The 22,864-nt window shown below is 52.9% G+C and overlaps 1 protein-coding gene across 1 annotated transcript in view; it reads right to left on the bottom strand.

Annotated features, from left to right (window-relative positions):
- Window positions 1-22,864, bottom strand: part of PAPPA (pappalysin 1) — a gene marked incomplete at its 5' end in the record, with an annotated part of 257,025 nt that overhangs the window by 26,099 nt on the left and 208,062 nt on the right. Inside the window, 4 exons of the mRNA XM_034663722.1 lie at window positions 6,042-6,151; window positions 11,181-11,328; window positions 20,194-20,365; window positions 21,041-21,251. Of these exons, the coding sequence (XP_034519613.1) occupies window positions 6,042-6,151; window positions 11,181-11,328; window positions 20,194-20,365; window positions 21,041-21,251 (641 nt within the window). The remainder of the gene's footprint in view (window positions 1-6,041; window positions 6,152-11,180; window positions 11,329-20,193; window positions 20,366-21,040; window positions 21,252-22,864) is intronic.

Below are 22,864 nucleotides of genomic sequence, written 5' to 3'. Positions count from 1 at the left end.
CTGCACGCCCTACCTGTCTCACTACAGGGCCCCTCTGTATGTGAGGAGAACTGGAAGGGGGCACGCAGCAGGAGCAAGGAAAAGCTAGGCTATTTACACTACAAACTGGGAGATCCCAGATGGGGCTCCTCAAATGTCAGCCTTGTTCCTCTGCAGCCCAGTGAGACCTCTAGCCCGGTGAGAGCACTTTCAGACCAAGTTTTGTAAGACGGCTTTCATTTCCTGCCTTGGTGCATAAGAAGGATACACTGTCCTTTTTTCCTGGCTGCAATGACCATCAGCATCACCACCGCCACCACCACCACCATCTTCTTCTTCGTCAACTTCAGGAATGGGACCAACATCATCATCAGACATCATCGCACTTCCACCAACCCTGTCATAGCTACCCTCATCCACATAAGCCCTGTCCTCAGAACTTCATCTATTTAACTCTTATCATAATTGCAACTGCAGGTACTATTTTCGAGTCTGGGTTATACAGGAGGAAACAGACCACAGAGAAGTTAACCAACCTGCTCCAAGCCATACACATAGGCAAGGCCAGTCAGGAAGTAGCCCATAGCTCTCTGATGTCCAGGTCTATGTTTGAACCCTACACTCTCTTTCACATACCCCCTAGCCCCCGAAACTGTAAATATCAAATAGTTTACTCTTTGGCCTGATGGAAAGACCAAGGTTCAGAAAGGTAGAGGCTTTAAGAGGAAAGTAGGTGGGGTGGGTGGGGAGGCAGAGTGTCTCCAAGTTGAATCCCAGGGAAGATGAGGCCCCAGGCAGAACTGAAGACATTTGAGAAAACATCTTAAGAGAGCCTCTCCATCCTGAAGCTCCAAATGGACACCCCTTCTGATACCTTCTAAGATGAGGCCTCTTTTCTCCTTAATTCTTCCCTTGATGTATAGGACTTCCTGTGAATGAACGGTATCAATTAACTTAGGTTCGCCATTCATTATCAGTTATGCAGCTTCTAGCTTACTTTAAAAGCCTAGGCACTTTCCACCCTGAATGCCTGGTGTTTGAAGGGTGCCTGCCACTTAGAAGTACATCAGTGTTTTTGAATGAGTGAATGAGAAATCACTAGATGCTGGACACACGGTATCTCCCCTCTCTCCATCGGATAGACCAGACTTCACGTGCACTCAGAACCATTCTACCTCTGACTTTAGACTCTTGACAGGGCCTTCCATGGCGCTGCCTTCCCTTCAAGGAAGGAATTCTGCATCCTTTGCCCACAAGTCTCAAATTATGATTTATAATATATACGGTGGTTGCCTTGCAAGACACAATGCAGGAGAATTAGCCCTGGGTTTAAATTCTGATTCAACTGCATTAGTTACGTGAATTGGGCAGTGAAAACCCAGTGAGAAGTTCAGCTTCTTCATGTGTAAAATGGTGATACTACTGGTCCCATCGGAGTATGGTGGAGACAAAATGAGGTGGCATATTTGGACCTGCCTAAAAAACAGTGTCCGCATGTCATAATAAATGGTGACTTCCTTTTCTTTTCCTCTTAAGTACCTCACTCCCTTTCTTCTTCTCCTCTCTTTCCTCGCTCCTTCCATCCTTCTCCCAGAAGCCATTACGAAATCCAAGGTCCCAGCTGCCCAGAGGAATTACGAGCCTCTGAGGTTGCGAGCTGCATTTGCCATGAACAAGTCGAGGTGCAGGGCAGACCAGGGGTGCTCCTTCGGAGCTGGGGACAGAGAGGCTGCTACCCTGAATTCCCGATGCCCAGGGCTAGGAGTCCACCCCATCCAAGGGTTGCGAGCCAACAGCTTCCAGGCTATACAACCCACAGAAATGTTCGGTTTGGCACTCAATGTACTTGACAGAAGTCAAAATTATTTGCCAGTATTAAAAAAAAATCAGAGATTTTATATTTTAAAGACTTCAGATTTCTTATATTCAAGACAAAGTGGAAAATCTAGCCATTCTAGGCACACATTTCTACGCTGCCACACTTGCCTCGAGCTGCCCCCCTCGGGAAGCAGGATGTGTTTTCCTGAGTTCACCACTGTCTCCACCTTTCCCTGTAGTCTCTCCAGCACTGAGCCCAAGAGACATTGCCATCTGTCACTGAATTTGTACTGTTTCCTCTATTAGATGTGAGGAAGATTTCTCCGTGTCCCTATGACTTCCAACAGTGCATGAGGGGCGGTGGGAGCCGGGGAGGTGGGGGCTTTCAAAGGAGAGAACTTTAAAAAAATAAAGGGACAGAATGTTTTTCTTTATGAAAGTAAAACTAAAAACTTTAGTACACCTGAAACTAATATAATTTTATATGTCAATTATACCTTAATAAAAAAAAAATAAGCCAACCCAGTAGATGTTATCTTGGTGGCACAGCCGTGGCCTGGCACGGGAAGGGGACAACCTGGGGAGCCAGAGATCCTGATGTGGTTTCAGGAGTGGCCACAAATAGGAACACTGATCAAGTCTTCCATGTAAGATCAGCATATGCATTATATCTTAAGAAGAAAATTGAGAAAGTCATTTCTTAAGTTGGGCTGTATGTACATGGGTGTTGTATTCTTTTAAGCGTATCTGTCTGAAATATGTCTAGTACACCCTGCTACTACTATTACTAATCTGCCTAGGTACTGAATATACACAATGACTCGCCTGGCCTGCTTCACCCATTTACCCCCCTGCCTGGTTCCCGTGGGAGTCTGACTTTGGGCCTTTTGATCCAGGCCTATCTCTCATTCCACAGATGGGCAAGCTGCAGCTTAGAGAAGTGACAGGATCTGTCCAATGACAGGCCGCAAGACGATGCCTGGGCTTGAAGGAGAACCTTGGTCACCTGACCGTACAACCCTAAGTATTTAGCGAGCTCCCACTGCGTGTTAGGCACGAGGGGAAGTGCTGTGGTAAATGCCGTGGTAAGTGCGCCTGCCTTCGCAAAGGTCACCATTCTGGTGCGCTCACCACGGCACGGGGATCTCGTTGATCTCCCACTCATCTAAGTAGGTGCTGTTCTCGTCATATAGGCCGATATGTGTAGAGTACTTAAAATAGAGGCTGTCGTGCGACACGTGCCAGTGTGGGCTTCGGCCGGCTCGCGTGGGCCCACGAGGAGCAATGGTGCCCATCCCGTCCCAGTTTTGTGTGCAGTGAGGGCAACCTGGGAACCAGGACATCGGCCATGGGCGGGGGGGGAATATTGACACCACGGTAATTGGCAAATGCTACAAGTCAGAGTTCTAGACAGTGGTTGTTTTTTTGGGGGGGGGGTTGCTGGGGGGAACGCAGAGAGCCTGTGGTTAACTGTTCAGCGGCATATTCCCTGGGAAGCGGTCAGTTAAGGGTTTGCCCAGTTTGCCTTTATTATTATTGTCCTACGTTCAACAGAGACAGCACGGGGAGCCGGAGAACACTACACATTTGACTGGCCAGGGGCTCCCTCCCCTGCTTCTCAGGCAAGGGGCTTCCCTCACTGGCTGCTTCTGAGATTCCATTTCCTCCTCTGGAAACGGGGGAGAGACTGACATAGACCTTCCAGGGGGTGTGGGAGGGGAAGAGGTGTAAAGGAAGCATGACCCCGTGCCCGATTCACAGGAGGCGTCCATGAAATGTCAGTTCTGGGCCCGCGCTTCCCTCCCCCAGGACAAAGGTAACCGGGAGTTGGAGCAGAGCCCGGCCCCCGCCCATCTGCTTGACCGGGCCCTGGGAGGCGGCCGCAGAACGCAGGGCTCCCCGGGCCTCGGGCCTCAGCCCTGGCCTGGCAGCGTCTGCTCCGGCAGCTCTGTTTCTATGTCGCTCTCACCACACAACGGGCAAGGGTGTTNGCAAGGGTGTAGAGGAGGCCAGCTTTTCTGCCTTATTCCTGGAAATCATCAATCTCTGCCCTTCACCCTCCTCCCTTTTTCTACCACATTTTTTTCCTCCTGGATAATGAGGCCTCCGGAGACCGGTGGAGGTCTGAACCTCGTTATGGTTCTCTCTCCGTAGGCCGGCATCAATAAAGGCCAGCAGACCAGGGAACTGGGTGGGGGCTGGGGCAGCCAGGCAGCGGGTGGGCAACTGGGGAAGGGGGGCTCGCAGGCTTTCAAATCCCTGGATTTATTTCACAGTGAATTATAACTGAACTCTTTAGTGCCCAGGGCTCACAGAGGGAAGGGTGGGAATTCACCCAGGGGGCAGAGAAAAGGCCTGAGTGGGAGCTGGGCCAGGGGAAACTGGTCTGAAGCCCAAGCAGAAAGACCTCCGGTACTGGGGTATGAGGGAGGTCTCCTGTGTCTGCTCTGTGTAGGAGTGTAATTCCCCTGTCTTAGGGTATTTGGAGCAGGGCAGGGTAGAGGGAGGGGAGGGGAAGGGAGGGGAAAGGAAGGGAGGGGAGGGGAGGAATGGCATTGCATAGCATGGCATGGCACGGCATGGTCCTGGCTCTGCTTCTTGTGTGACCCTGGCCTAATCCTCTCCCTCTCTGCTCCTCAGTTTCTCCATCTGTACAATGAGGGGCTTGTACTTGATCTCCAACTTCCTTGAGATTCCGATGTGGGGCTTCTGTGCGTGCCCTTGGGTGTGGACAGCACACCAGCATTCACCAGGGCATTCAGTGAGGATCCGTATGGGGACGCTGGGTTAGCAGTGGAGAAAGGCATGCCGAGGGCAGAAAACAGATGAAGAGCATGAGGTTAGGGAAACGGGGCTGTCTAGGGTACGCATGGGGGAGTCAGAGGCAGACGGAGGGGAGAGAGAGTATGGGTGGGCGGGAGGTGGAACAAGGTGGTAAGAGGTCTTGGGAGAGGGGAGAGAGACACAGAGTGGAGACAGAAGCAGGCAAAAGGGACTCAAGTTGGAGATGGGGCAGAGGGCATCTGGGGCGAAGGAGGAAGGGGAGAGGAGAGAAGAAGAACGCTGGGGTGCACCGGGGAGCAGAGTGGGTGTCCAAGTCCAGCGCCAGCGCCACAGGCCGAGTGCTGAGTAAGCCCTCGCAGGCATGCCCTCAGCTCATTTGAGAAATAGTACACCTCGTATCGGGTTCTGCCTGGCTATCCAGAGCGAGATCTGCAGCAGGAGGGCAGACTGCGAGGCCCCCCGCACCCCAGGCAGAAAGGCTGGCCGAGAGGGACATCGCTGAACACCACCCTGCATGCCCTGCTTCCCTCTTTCACTTTCTCCAGGTTGAGCCAATGCCCAGAACGGACACGTGAGGCCTGGGGTCCGCGCCGCCCTTGAGAGCAAGAGTAGGGTCCCCCACCAGCTCTAGGGCCACCAGTGGATCAGGTGACACATAGACAAGTGGGAGTGGCCAGCCCCCAAGTGGACCTGGGAAAGGACAGTGGCTGCCAGGAGGCAGAGCCTACAGGGCCTCTGGCCAGGTCCACGCCAGCTTGACACTGTGGGACGAGCACTGCACTCGGATTCAGGCTCAGGTTTGAGCCCTCACACTGGGCCCATCACTCACTCCTGAGATCTCAGTGTCCCCAAGCAGGGACTGCAGACAATGTCCCCTGCTCCATACAACAATTCTGAGGCTTAAATACAATCTTGTGTGTCGAGTGCTAGGCATGTGAACGTAGTGGGTGCTTCATAAGCAATGGGTGTTATCGGTTCCCCAGATTACGTATTAATTGCTTTCCACCAAACAAGTAAAGCAGGGAGAAGGATACCAGAAATCTAGGCCATGGAAGGAGAAAGGCCTTCTAAGTCCAGAGAAGTCAGTCACGCTATCCTTCCAAGTACAGACTTTCCGGTCAGACAGACATGGGTATGTGACCTCAGTCTGCTTTGTGTATGTTCTCGGTGCCTCTTTGTTTTCACCTCTGAACTGGGGACAACAGTCCTCTTATTCCTAGGCTGTCATCAGGATTCAGTGGAACAGCAAATAAAAGGTCCCTCTGCACAGGCCTGGCTGAGGGCAAGTGTGAAATGCTGGAAGCCTGGAGAAGTGATTGTGAACAGTGCCCACCCCACAGAACAGGTGTGACAAGTCAATGACTGAACATATGCAAAAGGACTAATTCAGGACCAGGGCACAGTAAGTGTCCAGTGGTCACGTCCCTCCCCTAGCCACCAGGGACGGCCCTGTCACTCACCTCCACCCGTGTGGGATTCAGCCAATGGGGGATGTCCCGTATAGTCACGTTCACTGGCAGGATGATGGACTCGCTGTTGTGGTCCAGGCACGAGGTGACACACTCCGACCCTGAGGGCAAGCACAGTGTGAGGCCACAGCTCACGCCCAGTCCCCTGATGCCCATGGACTGCTCTCCCACGGTGCAGGCCCTGTCATTCCCAGTCCCCAGTGGACCGGGCCATCCCGGCCTTGAGGACAGTGAAGAAGTGAACTCCCAGTGTGGCGGCCTCTGGTCTCCCTGACTCTGTTCTCATCTCATCTCCAAACTAGCCTGCACCCACCGCCATGTTCACTGGGCCTGAGCCCTGTTTGGTCATGCCCCTCCTCTGCTTGAGAACATTTCCAAGCTTCCCTACAAGCAGAACAAAGCGTAGTCCCCTTTGCCTGGCATCCATGGGCTCCCATGGTTGAGTCAATCTCATCTCCTATTAACTATCTTCATGCTTTGGGTGGTCTAGCCAGATTGCCCTAGGTTTTCCACTCGAGTCCCACAACCCCTTGTCTCTGTATTTCTGCTCCCATTCGCCCCATCCCCCGAATCACCCCCATCTGCCTTCTCAAGGTCAAATCCTATCAGTCCTTCATGGCCCAGTTCAAATCCTACAAAAGCCTGCCCTAATTTTTGCACCTGAGTGGGAGCAGTGTTCAGCCACGATGAGTCTCTCAGTGCTGGCCTTACGCCCTCCCTGGGCCTACCTTTCCACAGTTACAGTGAGGCGCTAGATGGACAGGCATGAGGGGGCGCATCTGTGAGCCTAGCCCGGAGCCTGACACCCAGCCACTGCTCAGGGTGCATCAGCCCGGGGCGTGGCGAGCCCACGAACGCAGCACCACCTCTTAGTCCCTCGCTTTCCGCTTGCACAGGGCTTCCGCACACGCCTCCCTGTGCCTTTAGACCCCTCCTGCTCTTCTTCAACTCGCGTGCTATTAATGATCCTGGAGACCTCAATCCAAGTGCTGCCTGCTCCGAGGAGCCCTCCCCGCTTTCCTGACACGCCAGGCCCTCGCATAGGCACCAGCCCCTTCCCACGGCCGTGGTGACTGTTCTCTCGATGGCTCTCCTCCCTGCCAGACCGTACACCCCTGAGGCCAGGCCTCCCTGTGCTCCCTGTTCCCACCCGGCGCCCGGCACCCTGGATGGCAGCAAGTATTCCTGAAATGAGTGAGGGACACGGGGTGAGCGGATGCATCCACGGACAAGGGACTAGGAGTGGATGAACACACAGGACGACGTGGGTACCCAGATGGGGGAGCGAATGAATGCAAGACTGGATACGTGGATAAAGGAAACACTGAATGCACTGATGATAAACGGGGACAGGCGGGTATGCAGCAGCCACCAGTGAGGGGCAGCTGACTTTAAGCTGTGGGTTAGCATGTCGACGATAATTTGGTGCTTTCATGCTCTACACTGACCTCACACGTTGTGACCTCCTGAAAATCAAGCCTATCCCATGAGGTGTCCCCAGGACTCTCAAGCCGTGCTCGTTCATGTGGGCAAAGAACGGACTTGTCAGAGTCAGACCAAGGCTCGAAGGAGGTCATTCCCCTGCCTTAGTGCTAAGACCACCCTTGAACACTAAGTGGATCATTAGAGACAGCCAACTCGATTCCAGTAGCCATTCTAAAGGTTGTGTGTGTGCGTGCGTGTGTGTGAGATGTCTGTGTGTGTATCCCCCCACCACACACGCACATATACTTATATATGTATATATAGTTTATCAATCAGGGCCCTTATTGTTGCCATCTTGTCATCCTCTTCAGTCTGAGAGACTCACCAGGACTGAAGAGGGGACAAGGGTGGAGTGGCAGGCCTAGGCCTGTTTAAAAGCTCTTCACTTTAGACACAGGGCCCCCGAACCCAGAAGGGGGGGGCAGATCCCTGGCCATGCAGGTGGTTTTCATATGTCACTCGTTCTCCTGAATATCCCGTGCTGTGTGACAGGTTGTCATCACACCCATTTCTCAGGTTAGAGACTTGCACAGAGCTCAGGTTACAAAGCAGGCTATTAGGGGCCCATGAATTAAAACCCAAGTCCCTCTGCCTTTGGAGCGCAGCAATGGATACAGGGGAGACCAACAGAGGAAAGAGAAAGGAAGGTAGAGGACAGAAAAGAAATGTGGGGGGGGTTTGCAAAAACACCAAAAAGGTGAATGATGGGAATAAGGCGGGGGGAGTCACGAAGCAGCTGGAGAAAGTCAGTGCTGCGTGTCTGTCATGAGATCAGTTCTAAGGGAGTATTTAGGGAGCCAGGTAGAAGCGAGGCTGTGATGATAAAATCCTCTTTTGCAAAAGCAAGAGGCTGCCTGTAGGGGAAAAGCCAAAGGCTCTCTTCTCCCAGGAGGGGAACAAAGGGGAAAATATGGTCAAGGCAGGAGGCCATCCCTGCCTGCAGAGCAGCCCCGGCTCCCCTTCCTCTTCTCTGTGGCTCCTCCCCTGCGCTCTCCTCTCCCACCCACGGGGCTGGGGTTTTAGGACCAGGCTGCTGTGTTGTGATAGATGAGCCCGAACTGGCATCATTACAGAGGGTGATCTCACCAGGCCCCTGCCTCTCCTTCCCTGGGACGAGGAGGGAGGGTGGCAGCCCCGGGGGCCAGTAGCAACTTTCTGAGGGCTCCTAACTGGCACAGAAGCTGGCCTGTGCTGCCCGGGGAGGGGCCCACAGGGAGCTGCGCTGGGTGGCTCCAGAATGTGTCCTCCAGCCCCCAAGCCCATATGAAGGGACATGCACCTCACCCCTGACTGTAAGGCCTTGGATCAAATCCCCTCCTTGGTGAGGTGGGCTCTCCCCAGGGAGGGGCTCAGCCTGGGCTTCTGATCTGGGGGTCTTCAGAGGTGAGGAAGGGGAGGGACCTGAAGGTCAGGGGAGAAACCTGCTTTGCCTCCTTCCCCAAGGTTGTTTCCCAGTGTCCCCAGTGCTGCCTTTGCTCTCTTAGCTCCCACATATGCCCACCGCCACCATGGATCACCGTATTCACACCAGGGGCATCTGCATGGCAACAGGGAAGTGGGTACAGGGAAGGGGAGGACATCCAGGTTCCAGTGCTGGACTGACTTCTTTCCCTTTCTGCTTGACCGTGAACAAGCCTGGTGGGCAAAGGAATGCTACAGCCACACGTCCGGCTCCCCCTAGCTGGGCGAGCAGAGAGCCAGGCCGTGTGCGGTTGTGACATGTGTAGGCAGTGTGTGCACACAGTGGCCATGGGGTACATTTGTGCAGCTTTCTGGGTACGTAACATGTTTCAGGGCATGAGACTGTCTGTCTCGTGACACGTGTGATTATATGTCACACACGTGTGAATGCTACAGGTAGCTGTGTGTGCGTGTGTGTGTGTGTAAGGTGATGTGTTTGTGTGGTATTTGGCTGATGTGTACCTGCCAGGCATGAGTTTACGATGCGTGTGTTTGGGTCTGTTTGGTTAGTAAACTTTTGCTTGTGTTTATTTTTGCAAGTGTGAATATATTTGAGTGTATCGTACCTGTGGATGGAGATAGGCAGGAAGTCTGTTTCTGTAAGTTTTTTTTTTTAAATAAAAGTCACTTAATCAAAAAATTTCCCTCCCAGGGCCACTTAATACCAGTCATGCATGTAACTGAATGTTCACTTGTATGTCCTGACTGAGTTAGGGGTAGGGACCCTATCACAGACGTATGTGTCTAGAACCACCCATCAGGAATGATGGAGAGAAGAAAGCATTGGCTTTGGGGTAGAGCAGCCAATGTTGTTGATCATGGCTACACCTGTTGCCCCAACCTTCTAGAATGCCTATACTGGCAGATCGCACAAGATACCACCCCTCTGCAACCGTCCTGGTCCAGGTCCTTCGGCTTGGTGGCTCTGTAGGAACTTAAGTACCTTCTGAACCATTGGAGAGAGCAACCTTGCACTGGGAGGGCTTTCTCACCCACGCAGGAGTGGGTGCTCTGGACTCAAGGCAGGAGCGCCGATTTCTAATCTGCTTTTAGGTGAAGACTGTACGTGCACTCTCAGCCTCTATGTTTCCATCTTTGAAAGGAGGTGGTCAGAGGCCCCATGCACCTCCCCTCTCCAAGCACAGGCCTCGCTTCTGGACAAGAAGTGACAGCTCCCGTTTTGCTGGGTGCAGAACTTGTTGGCTGTGTGTGACTGGGAGTGAATGTGTGCGTGATAACCTTCTGCTCCAGACATCCCTGCTGATTATCCCATAAATCACACTGGCCATGAGAAAGAACATCCAAGTCCCTGGGCTTTTCATCATGGTCAATTAGGGAATCAGCCCAAGAGGTCAGCTCCACTGCCCTCAGCTGAGGTCAGACTCGATGCACGTCCAGTTCCCCAGAAAGCCTCGGAGCCTGTGATTAACGCATCTGTCCAGACGCCTGGTTTCAAACAGGCAGACCCGTGGCACCCGACCCCAGGCTGTCTCCCCTCACTGCGAGCACTCTGTGAGCTAGCCTATCGCCACACAAATAGTATTCGGAACACGCTATTTACCCTCTCCGCTGGAGGCAACGGAGATGCCAGGGAAAGAACTCAGGCTTCAGAGTAAGAGAGATGTCTGGATCCAGGGAGTGTTCTGTTATCCCTTCAGGTCTCCATCTCCTCACCAGTTAAGATCATGGAGCAGATACCATGCCTCTGGAGTGCTTGCTGCGGGGCCCGGCCGTAGTAGGTACTCACGAAGGGTTAGTGTTATGCACAATTTAAGATTAACACCGGATCACCACCGCCTTCCGAAATATGACGTGTGCTTCGCATCTCCTTCCCCTTTGCGCCGCAGGGTTCCTTCTGTCTGGAAGGCCGTCCCCTGCCCAATGAGCTCTTTCCAATCCCTACAGAGGCATCCCTTCCCCAGGGAGACTTCGGTGTCCCCCGACACAGCGGGGAGCTTCTCTATACTCCGGTACGACCCTCTACACTCACCGACCGTTTCTTCATCAACATCCGTGCCCTCAACTCTTTCTGGGAGCACAGCACAGGACTTGGTCTCTTTCATCTCTGCCCCCCTCCCATGGGGCATCACGAGTGAGAGGTGCCCAGTCACCCCGCGAGGCACTAGCCCCAGGCCCCCAGAGGGACCTGCCCCTCCCACGGCCGCCCCCACGCACCCCCTGTACCTATGGCATAGCCTTCCGGACACTGCAGTTTGAGGTTGCTGTTGAGCGGGTCCGGGGCTGAGCACTGGCCTTGCATCTCCTGGCAGACGTGGAAGGAGCCGCTCCAGGTGCCATCTTTCCGGCAGTGGATGACGTTGCTCCCACGTCCCTGAGCACCACAGAAGAACAGTCAGGGCGACTGAGAGGGACTGTCCCTCACCATAATAAGACCCTCAAAGTAAAAGAGGAAACCGTTCCTCATCTCCCCAGAGCCTTGGAAATGTTCCCAAAACAATTTCTTAACAATGGTAGAAACACTGAAAGGAATTGTGGAAAAGATAAAAAAGAAAAGAAAAGAAGAAAAGAAAAGAAAAGAAAAGAAAAGAGAAGAGAAGAAAAGAGAAGAAAAAAAAAGAAAAAAAAACGAAGAGGAGAGGCGAGGAGAAGAGAGGAGAGCTGAGGAGGGGAGGGAAGACAAAAGAAAAAAGGAAGGAAAGAAGGAAGGAAAGGAAAGGAAGAAAGAAGGAAGGAAGGAAGGAAACCCAATTACCCTAAATAGAGGCACTGTTAACATCTCCGCTTGACAGATGGGGAAACTGAAGACTCAACTGGGGAGGAAACATGCTCCGAGCTCTCCAGGGAGCCTACCTCCCAGGTTTCCTGAACCCTAGCTTCGAGCTCTTTCAGATTTCAGTCAGAGGGATTTGTTTTGTGTGTTAATTTTTTAACTGAGAGGGTAGGTGACCGAACACACCCCAGCCCATACAGTAAGTACGAGCGTGGGTCCTGGAGCTGTTTGTGAGAGGGCAGGCATTCAGCAAAGCTGGTTTCCCTCAACTGGTGAGAAAGCACCCCACGGGACAGCCCTGCCACACGCGAACTGGGCAGGTCAGAAGCTTTTCCTTCCAGGGCACTTCCTTCCTCTCCTTTCCCTTCCTTCCTTCCTTTTGCTCCATTCCATTCTGTTCCAGCTGTAATGGCCCCTGGAGGGTAGTGTGGGGGTCCTTCTGTCCGTGCCCTCCACCCCATTTCTTTAAAACAGGCACTACACGGCTTCTCGATCTTCCGCAAGGCGGTGGGCACATGCGGCTTACAGGCACAGTCCTCTCTCTGAGCCTCCTTTCGAAGTCTGGGATCCTAGTGGGATGTCCCGCTCTGCAGATATTTAGAACCGCCCCTGAATCCAAGGACCATTTCTTAGTGCCCAGTCTGTGCCCAGCCCTGTGGGGTCCGAAAGTAAAGGGAGCTGGCACCGGCCCCCGTGAGAAAGACAGTCATGTGGGCAGGCACCAGCCACGTCAGTGCGACGGTGCTCGGTGCTCGGTGCTGTGAGGACACAGGGAGAGTAATCGCTTGTCAGGGGCAAGCAGGGAGGCCCAGCAGAGAAGGTGATAAATGGAAGAGCGTTTTCAAGGATCCACAGAATCACAGGCAGAACAGGGATAGAAAGACCTTTCTGGAAGGCCAAAGGGCATGTGCAAATGCAAGGAAGTATAGGGAACAGCAGAGAGCTCCCCGGGGGTTCTCGTGAGTCAAGGGAGGATGAGCTGGTAGGGCAGATGCGGGGTGGGGCCTTCGATGTCAGCTTATGGAGTTTGGACTCTACCCCTTGAGAATGGAGAACCGTGGGTGGTTTCTGGACTGGGGTCCCTCCATCATAGAACAAACGGTGTATTCTCTCCCTCTTTCAAGTTCGGATAAGAAGAGAAACCCTGTATGAGGCCAGGGGAGCTGACTGTCCTCTACCAGCATGAAAATCTATGCCTGGGCTCCCGTGCCCCTCAGCTTCCCTTCAGCTCCTGTGCCTGGCCTCCAGAGCCCCGCGGCCTTAACTCCCGCTAATTCGCCATGGCTTCGCTCCCTACAGCACCGCCACCAACCTTGAAATTGGTTTAAATCGCCCGCATTCTCAGAGGCACCATATGCCATCTCCCGCCACCAGCTTCTGCGCTCATGCTCCTAGCTGCTGTTTCCCTCCCCGCCCTGACACCTTATCTGGCACAGACGTCCCGTCCTGAGGCTGCCCTAACTCCGCAGGGCGCGCTACCTTATGGTCTCTGACACGCCCTGCCTCTTTGTTTATCATCCGCTCCCACCTAGAGGATGAACTCCTCAAGGCCCAAGACGGTGCCCCCTTCCCCCCGCATCCCCGGGGCTTTTCCACAGCACATCACAGGTCCTGACCACGTGAGTCCATTCATTCATCACTCAGGAGACATTTGGGTTCACCAGGAACTGTGTGACAGGAGATGGGGTGACCAGGTAGAGAGTTAGGGAATGAATCTGTTCAATAAGCAAGAACATAATGAAACGTGTGGGTGAGGGGATACATGCACGAGTGACCAACGAAGACATGGGCGAACGAGGGAATAAATGAATGAGTGCGCGCAGGAAGAAAGGCATCGGCTGTTGAAAGGGCTGCTGCAGGCTGGACCTCCCCTGTCTGAGAAAACAGCTGCAAGGAGACAGGATTCAGAAGAGAAAAGGGGGGCCATCTCTGGGCCTCTCACAGGCCTTTCCGACTGCAGTGGAAGCCTCTGTGACCAGGGGACAAGGGTGGCCCATCCCAAGCACGCAGCTGCGGGACGTCTTGCAGGGCCCACCCCCAGAGGTTCTGCGTGAGCTCAGGGAGAGTTTAGGCAGCTTCATGTGGCTTCAGAGAAGCGACTCTTCCTCCTGGAGCCCCAGGCCCCAGACCCCATGATTCTGCTAGGCCCTCGGGAGACTAGGAAATTGACCCCAATTTCCTGGAGCCTTGGCCTGGGCCTATGATGCATTTGGCCTCCAGCCCCTGAAGGGCTGCAGACCTCAGCACTACGTGGGCCAGAGTTGGCTGGGGACCTCGGTGTGCAGCAGAGAACGTATTAGAACTAGCTGGAATCTGCTCAGGGAATTTCGCCATACAGAAATCCACCATAGAAGCCTCCACCATAGAAAAGGGGAGCATAAAGGCAGGGGTCTTGCTGCCTCCAGCCTCTCTCCCTCCTGCCCAGTTCGTCGGGCACTTTCGGCTGCTGATTAAATCTGCCTTTAAAAAGTATGCCATCCTTCTACTAAGGCACCGTCACCTTCCAAACAAGTCATCCTTGTGGCCTGGCACTCCAAGGCCTCCACGGTGGAACCCAGATGACACGTCTAGCCCCATCTCTTGCTCTGCACCTGTCTTTCCTTCTAGTCTCATGGTTAGCTGGTCTCTCCCGCACATTTCTCTTGCTTCCCACCTCTGCACCTTTGCCCTCACTGTGACCAGTGCACAGCGGACTTTCCAGAGCCTTTCTGGATTTCCGAATTCCCTTTTAGGACCAGATCTTGGTGGACTCGGGGCTTACCTACCAGCGAGTACAGAGCCTCGGAATTAACCTCTGATGTTAAGTCTAGTGTGACCATGGAACACCTGACATTGAGGATGCCATCCGAGAGAACCCAAGAGCACTGGGCACGGGGCCCACGGGTACTCTCGGCTCCGAATGCACAGTTCTGTGTGCTAAGGTGAAATCTCTTCCAAGAGGGCTGAGCATCCCTCCGCAAAGCAGTCTGCCTCTCTGTGCCTGTGAATCCGTCTGTAAAAAAGCACGTGTACTCTCTCAAACTCTCTTTAGTCACACAGGCCCACAAAGTGCTAGAGGCATACAACAATTCTGTCATCAAATATCCATGATGTGCCAAGTGCCCTACAGGCATTTAAAAATCCTTTTAATGACACAGTAATCATTTCCTTGTTACAGATTCAGAAACTGAGGCTCAGCTAGGAAGCGAAAAGGTGAATTTTTAAATGATGTTAGTGTAACAGTTAGGAGCATGGACTCGAGCCAAACTACACAGATTCGAATCCCAGCCCTGCAACTTCCTCGCTGTGAGTACTTGGGAAGCTCCTTAACCTCCCCGTGTTCCTTAATTTCCTCAGCTATCAAACGGGCATGGGGTCCACCTGACAGAGTCCTCACGAGGACTGAGTAAGTTAGATTATGTGAAGCATTTAGAGCTCAACACACACACTGGGCTCTCTCGGTGTCAGCGAAGGCTCTAGGCTGCTCTGCTGCGGCGTCTCTAGGGGGACCTCAGAATCCACTCAAGCACCACCCACGTTAAAGAAGTGGCAGCAGCCGCCGTGGGAAGGAAGCATGCCCGAGGCATGGAGATCGCCAATCCCAGAGGCGGGTCTCCTGACTAAGCCTCTGTCCCTTCACTACAATGGAGGGGTGAGGCAGGGAGAGGAGCGGAGAGGGAGAATAAGATTTGTTCTCCTTAGCAGAAATGGAAATAGACAGACTAATGGCAGAGAGACATGTGGCAGCCTCAGAGTGGGACAGGACTGGGCAGCGCAGTGGGACATAAAGGGCTAAGCTTTGGAGGTGGGCTGACCTAGAACAGGAATCTCAGGTCCACCACTCCTGGCTATATCACGTGGGGTGAGCCACCTTAACTCACGGAACCTCAGCTTCCACATCTACAGAATGGGGCAGTAATGCCAGACAGGTGCTGTGGGGCTGAAATAAAGTGGTCTGGGTGGAGCACTTAGCCCAGTGACTGGCAAGTAGCAAATGCTCAATAAATCGCCCCTGCTATTAATTACTGGCCTCGCTCCCAGGCAGTGCCCTTATATGCACTTCGCATCTTCCAAGTCAGGTACAAGGGTGCCATGTAGCCCTATGTGTATGAGGAAGCACCGGCAGAAAATCTGGTGTGAGCAATGACTTGGTTAGGAGGTGAGAGACGTGGAGACCTGACTCTGCTGGTGACTTGCTGTGTGACTTGGGGCAAGTCTCTTCCCCTCTCTGGGCTCCAGTGGTCCCATCTAGAAAATAAGTGGGTTGCAGCAGGGGATCTCCTAGGTCCTGCCCACCTCCTGTAACGTTTCTAACTTCCTCTAGGAAGCCCAGAGTGCCCAGGCAACCAGAAGCCACCCCTGCTTGGAGAGGCACTGTATGTGTGAGAACTGGGCTGTATCCACAGCAGAGCCCATAAACACATGAGCCACATGCATGCCACCAGTGGCAGAAAGGCTTTTACGGCCACCTCTGTGATCCATGCACTGAACTGGGTACATTACTGATTCCCCTCCCACCCTGCCTGTCCCGCTCCCTCTGAGCTGCTGGTAACCCTGGTTAGAGTACTCCTTCGTCCGCAAGCACCTCTAGCCTCTTCCTCTGCTGTGCAGTCCCCGTGCATGCATCTCCCACAGACTCTGCCCCAATCACAAGACAGCCGCTCCTGCCATCACCTACAAATGCCGCTCCCCCCGCCATGCTTCTCTTGGGGAACCGGGCCTGAGTTATCACCTCGGACAGCTCCGGAGCATCTGAGCTGGATTAAGTGTTGGGGCAATCAGCACTTCTCCCCAGCTGTCTGGGGACGGAGTTCCTGCCCTCCGCCACTAGCCTGTCCTGGAAGTGTTCAGGGGCAGTAGGAAGAGCAGGGCACCACCCACTCACTCGTAACCGTGGGCAAGAACTTAGCCTCTGAGACTGCTTTCCTCATTCGAAAAAGGGGATTTTGGTTTCTTTTTCAAATGTCTGGTGGGAGGTCTCAAAATGAAAGTCCGGGGCACCAGTCTGGCATCCCAGAAATACTGAAAAGTAGAGAAGCTGTTATTACCAAGGTTCTCTGTCTTAGTTTACAGAAATAATAACACTATAAATTTGAGAGCTGAACTCTCCAATATGGTAGCTGCTATATTCACGTGGCTGTTTGCATTTAAATTTGAACTATTTAAAATTAAATAAAGGGTAAAATTTAGTTGCTTGGTCGCTCGATCCATGTTTCAAGTACTCCACAGCCACATGCAGCCAGCGGCCACCATACTGCAAAGCATAGATTGGGACAATTTTTATCATAGCAGAAAGTCCTACTGGGCATTGCTAGTCTAGACAGTCCATATATTGTACAGGATTATTTGAGCAATAAATCAGGTTTCCCTATGGTTCATACTGGTCTCCCCATCCCATCCTGTGGCTTCATGCATGACAGCTGCCCCCTTTTCTGACTTTCTGGGGCCAGCCACCCACAGAGGGATAACTTTCAAGCCACTGTCTTTGTTTCCAGATTCTGTAGGAGCCCACATGGAGCATCAGGGATTCTCTCCACTAGAAGTGACCTAAAAGGGAATCTAGTTCATCTGTGCCTTCCCCAGGGCACCATGTATGGTGGCACAGGTTGCACACTGCACAATTTCAGGGGTTACTCATAGACATGCGGTACTTTCACTACCTTATTTAATCCTCACAAACCACTGGCAGGTAGTATTATATACCCTCCCCCACGAGAAAACTGAAACTTAAAGGGTTAAACAACTTGCCCAAGTCCACCCACTGGTAAGTGGTGAAGTCAGGATTTGAACTCAGAATCCGGATCCAGCATCATACTGGCTCCCAAGGAACAAATGACCTGGACGTTTTATTTGTCAATTTCCTTTTAGAGGCAGTGGGAGGGAGTACGTGAACTTCCCCCATACTAGTCCCTGTCCTCTTCTGCCAGGATCTGGAACTTGTTTGGAAAGCAAAGAATTCCGGCTCCATACCAGCTGTTTAATTCAAGATGCTCTGGGCCGTAGGTTTCTGCTGTGTTTACAGGCAGCAAGAGGGGATCTGAGGTGAATACTAGATTTGGCTCTCAGGCCCCTGGTCTGAGGGTAGAGGAAATTCATTTTCGGTACAAACTAGAAACGTCAATTGTATTAGGAGCCCATTTGGCACGCGTCCCCTCATTCTTTGAGCTGACAAGCAATACTCCGCTTCTTTGCGTCTAGCCTCTCCGCCAGTTGCCAAACAGAACTGCTTGAGTCGTCTGATAAATTTACATTTTCCTCTCCTTTAAATACAAACTGGCCATGAAAGGTACTTGGCAGGCCCCAGGCAGACTGGGTTTCAGTTTGATAACATGACTGTGGCCAGAATAGTTTTTGGCTCAGCAGTTTGGGTAACTGTTAGCAACAGTTTTATGTAAGGGAGGGAGAGGGAAGTTGATCAGCCTGCGTGAGGCCATGGTGATCTCTGGCCTCTGCTTCTTCTGGCACCGGTTTCTGCTTCCCCGGCAGGCAAGGATGGGAATGAGCTGGGTACCCAGACATCTAAGCGTGTACAGGATGAAGGATTTTCAGGGGGTGCCTATTGGATTCAGTCTGTCCACAGTTGGGGGGATCTAGATTCTGGCTCAGGCAACACCAGCTGTGTGACTCTGGATGGTTGAATGACTTCTCTGAGTGTGAGTTTTTCTTTGACTCTCATGGCTCGACATTCCCTGAGCACCTACTAGGTGTCCCAAGTGCTGAAAACTCAGGGCAGATGAAAGAGGTGGTCAAGCACTTCACAGCCTGAGGAAGGGGGCACCTGAAACGAGTTACAGTGCAGTGTGGCCAATGCTGGCTGGGGGGAGGGGGAGGGGGAGGGGCACCTCAAGGAGAGGCACTGAGCCCAACCACACAGAGGACCTCAAGAAAGAGTTCCTGAAACTGATGGTTGCCAAAGGGGAAGGGGTGGGGGGATGGGAAACACAGATGCAGGGGAGTGGGAGGTACGGACTTCCAGTCATGGAGTGAATAAATCACAGGGATGAGAGGTACGGCACGGGGAAGATAGTCTACAGTAGTGTGATAGAACTGAATGGTGACAGATGGTAGCGACGTGTGTGATGAACACAGCACGACATACAATCTTGTCCAATCACGGGGTTGTGCACCTGCAACGAATGGTATGTCAACCATCCTCCAATAAAAAAAGGGGTTCCTGGAGGAATGGGTGCCTGGGCTGGCCTGGGAAGGAAGATTAGGAGCGAGGCAGCTGGAAAAGGGAAGAGGAACTCTTTCACTGACGATGCAGAGGTGAGAGGGCGTGCAATCACCCTGGAGGCCTTGGATCCACCCCAAGGAGTGGGAGCTTATCCTCCGGGGGATGGGGGTCACTGGTTCACGAGGGGCTTTAAGCTGGGGAATTGGGATAAGATGTGTGCTCTGAACAAAGTGCTTGGGCTGAAAATGCAGAGCTTGCACTGGAGGGGGGCAAGGGCATGAATGCTGGGAGATAATCAGAAGGCTGCATGTGGCTCAGGAAAGAGATGATGGTGGCCTGAATTAGGATGGCGGTACTAGCGACAGGTGAGAACAGCTTCAGGAGACATCCTGGAGGCAGAACGGGTAGGACTCGGCGATTGTTTGCATGTGAAGAGCAGGGGAGAGGGGCTGAGGGTGGCGGTTTGGCAGGGCCTGGCACTGGCGGGGCACTAATAAAGATGCATGAGGACCAGCTGCCGGTGAAGCCAGCCTGGGGGCCCAGACGGCTGAACCCCAGCCCCACTGGGCAGAAGGTCCTTGCACACCCTTGAAATATAGGGCTCAGCCTATCAACCCAAAACGGCTGGTTTATCACAGAGTAACCGCCAGGGGATGTACCATTTCCCTTTTCCATTCTAGATTCCCTACCTGTCTTAGAAGGAGTAAGACAACTTTAGTCACAGATGCCTTCAGCAGGAACGGGTGGGTGTGCCAGACCTCCTCTCAGTTACAAGGGGATGGAGATAAGATCCAAACCCTGCTCTCTGCTTCTGGTCCCCCTCCCTTCCCTTGTGTTCTCCGGACTGTATACTGCTAATCGGAACGTGCTTCCTCCTCTCCCCATGCCGGCAGAGCATGTCTTGAGGACACGGCGGCCTTGCGTTTTTAAATACTCTAGGTACAGCCACAGGTGATGGTGGTGGAAAGTTGGCAAAACCACCCTGGTCACTCCTATCAGAGTAACTCAACTGTGATCGTTTTCACACCATGGTATTCCATATATGCTTTCCTTCGTAAGGGCTCTAACATTAACCATTTTGCAAAGCTAAGAATCTCAGAGCCAAAATAGGGTGTTTAGGGAGGAAAACAAGGCTCGTGGAGATTCCCAAAGAAGAGAATGAGAACCCAGTTTCTTCACTTCTGCACTGGTGACACTGCTGTGTCTGCCGACAATCTCCCGAAGGACGCTGTTCTCCAGGTACAGGTGGGTCTTCCATAAGCCGACTGGAGGGGGCCCAAAGCACCGACCTCAAGTTCAAGGAGTCTTACCTGGGCAGTATCGCTGTCTTCACACTTGATTCTACACTCGCTGTTGAACTGGAAGCCATTTGTGCACTGGTAGAGCCCGTGGAATTTTGGCGGAGGTGGGTCACAGGTCACGGGAACACAAGCTCCCTCCTGCCAGCTGCCATCTTGGGTACACTGTGTCTTGAAAGCCCGTCTTCAAAGAAGAGATAAAGGAAGAGATGTCTCAAGGATCAGATGGCTGGACTCATGCCCTATCCAAACACCCACGTTTCTCTGGAGCCAGCTGGCCTCTCGTTTCCCTTTCCCACTCCTGATCCCCCAACTGCCCTGTTGGTTGGTAGGGGGCATGTGTAGGGATTAAAGAAAATTCACTGACTTGGGGCAAGCAAGAGTTTCAGACATTCTCTCAGTTCCATGTGGATTGAAATAAACTCAAGTCCTGCAAACTCTTGTCTTCTCCCTTCCTTGTAGAGTGTTCTCATGGGTGCTAGTACAATGACGATATCCATATCTACCATTTATTGAGCAATTACTACATGCCAGGCACCTTGCAAACACTTTTATATACACATCCTCGTTTATTCTTTACAATAATACTATGCAGTAACTTGTATTATCGTCCCCACCTTATTGTTGACAAGTAGGGGCCCAGAGAAGTGAAGTCACTTGCCTAAGGTCACACAGCCAGCAGGCAGTTACTAACAATGTCCCTGTAGATTCCCACAGGGCAGCATGTGATGAACAGTGGGTACTGCCTCCAACAACAACAACAACAACAACAAAATGAGTGCCTCCTTATAATCAGACAGCCAGACCTGGCTCTCCTCGCCCCCAGAACCTGTGAGTGTGTGTTTCCAGCCCTACTTACTTCTTTGACTTCCGAGAGGAGCCAGGCACGTGATATCCAGGTTTGCACTTGTACTTGCAGAAAGAGCCCACCTTGTGCTTGTTCTCTCGGCACCGGGCCGTCTGCAGGTCTGCGTTGGGCACCGGGGGCGGAGCCAGGCACATGAGCTCACACAGGGCCTCTGGGAAGGACCACAGTCCGTCCTCCATACAGGTGAGGAGGCTGTTGTTGCCTGGAGGACACAGGCGGGCAGGGTTAGCAGACGGGGCGGGAGGGGGTTTCTGAGAGCCGAGCTCACTTCCGGGCTGCCTGGGTTTCATTAAACTAGAAAAGCCAGAGGGTCTTCCTCTTAGAATTCCAGCCCCTTCTGTTTACAACTGAGGGCCCCTGGGAGATCAAGAGTGCTGTGACAAAGAGAAGATCCAAGTTGGGGAGTAACTCACCCCACACCTACAGCAAACCAAAACTCAAGGATCCTGACCCCCGATCTGGAACCCCTTCTACTGTGCAGGAAAGAGACTTTCCCGCTCCTTCCATCCATCCTTCTTGCTCTGCCAGGTGGGCATCCGAGCCCGGAGGCGAAAGTACATCTGCCTTCTAATAACTGACAACACAGGCTCCCATCAGAATCGACTCTGAGCCCTGACAGCGGTGTGCCGTGCGCCCCCGAGCTGCTGGCCGCTCCTCCCTGGGCCCTGCGCCCCTGTACGTCTCCTAGCCCCCCTGGTGCCTGGAAGTGTCGGCACTGTGGTATCTGGAGCTTTGATATTTTTTGCAGGCCCCAGTGTTCAGGGAAGCTTTGCCAGAGCAGCTGAGAAAACAGCGCTCCCCTGTAGCCTGTGCCAGCTCCGACAGATGTGCTGATTGCCACCGGGACACTGGCCTGATGGCGATCGGTGCAAAGAAAAGTAAGCCACACGGCGTCGGCCTTTCCACTGCCAGGTCGTACATCATGGACGCGCAGCCTGCCCCAAACCTCCCCAAGACAACTAAAGATGGACCGGAAACCTGCGTTTCTCAACCTGGCGCTCATCTCCACGGTTATTACTGAACGGTGTTGACAAGCAGGGCTGGACACATGTGGGAGGCTGCGGGACAGGAAGCCTGGAGGGGTGCAGGGGTGGAGGGGTAGGGCCGAAGCTGACATGCGCTGTGTCCTGAGTGCTGTGGGGATGTCATCTGAGTTAGTCTCACAGGGGGCTCGTAGCAGGACAATGCATGCTTGGGAGTAGAGACTGGGAGAGTGAAGTGACCTGACCAAGTCCTCGTAGTTAGTAAAAGGCAAACAGAAGCTTAGTCAGTGTTGTCTACTAACAGAGGTGATTGTTGTTTTCCATGGGCAACTGGCTACCTATGCTCATTAGAGCCTTTTTATCTATTCTGAGGGAGCCAAACGAGAGAGGCAAGCCCCAACTCTCCAACCTACAGGAAGAAAACAATCACGCCTGCCTCTCATGGCGATGAGAAGAGAAAACGAAACATTTACGAAAAGTGTCCAAGAAAGGGCTGTCAGATTCCCTGTTTGGGTCTTCCCCCATCCCTCCCTTCTTACCTCCCCCCCTCCCTCCCTCCCTCCTAACCTTGCCTTTGCTGGCCAATCTGAGGCAGGGGATGTGGGAGTGGCCCTTCGCTCAGCCAACAAGCATCTATGCATGCTGACAATGGGTCAGGTGCTCTTTGGTATGTTGGGACATAGCCGTGAACAAAACAAAGAAACAAAAACCCTCAAACCCTGGCCTCTTGGAGCTTCGATTCCAGTATGATGGGGCGGGACCCAAGAAACTGTGCAAAGAAATACGCCGTTTGGCGTGCTACAGGCAGTAGGTACTCTGGAGACAAACAGAG

Source organism: Ailuropoda melanoleuca, chromosome 7 (assembly GCF_002007445.2).
Source record: "Ailuropoda melanoleuca isolate Jingjing chromosome 7, ASM200744v2, whole genome shotgun sequence".
In the NCBI taxonomy this organism is placed as follows: Eukaryota; Metazoa; Chordata; class Mammalia; order Carnivora; family Ursidae; genus Ailuropoda; species Ailuropoda melanoleuca.
The sequence above is the reverse complement of the archived record's forward strand: the minus strand, read 5'-3'. Positions and strand labels throughout refer to the sequence as shown.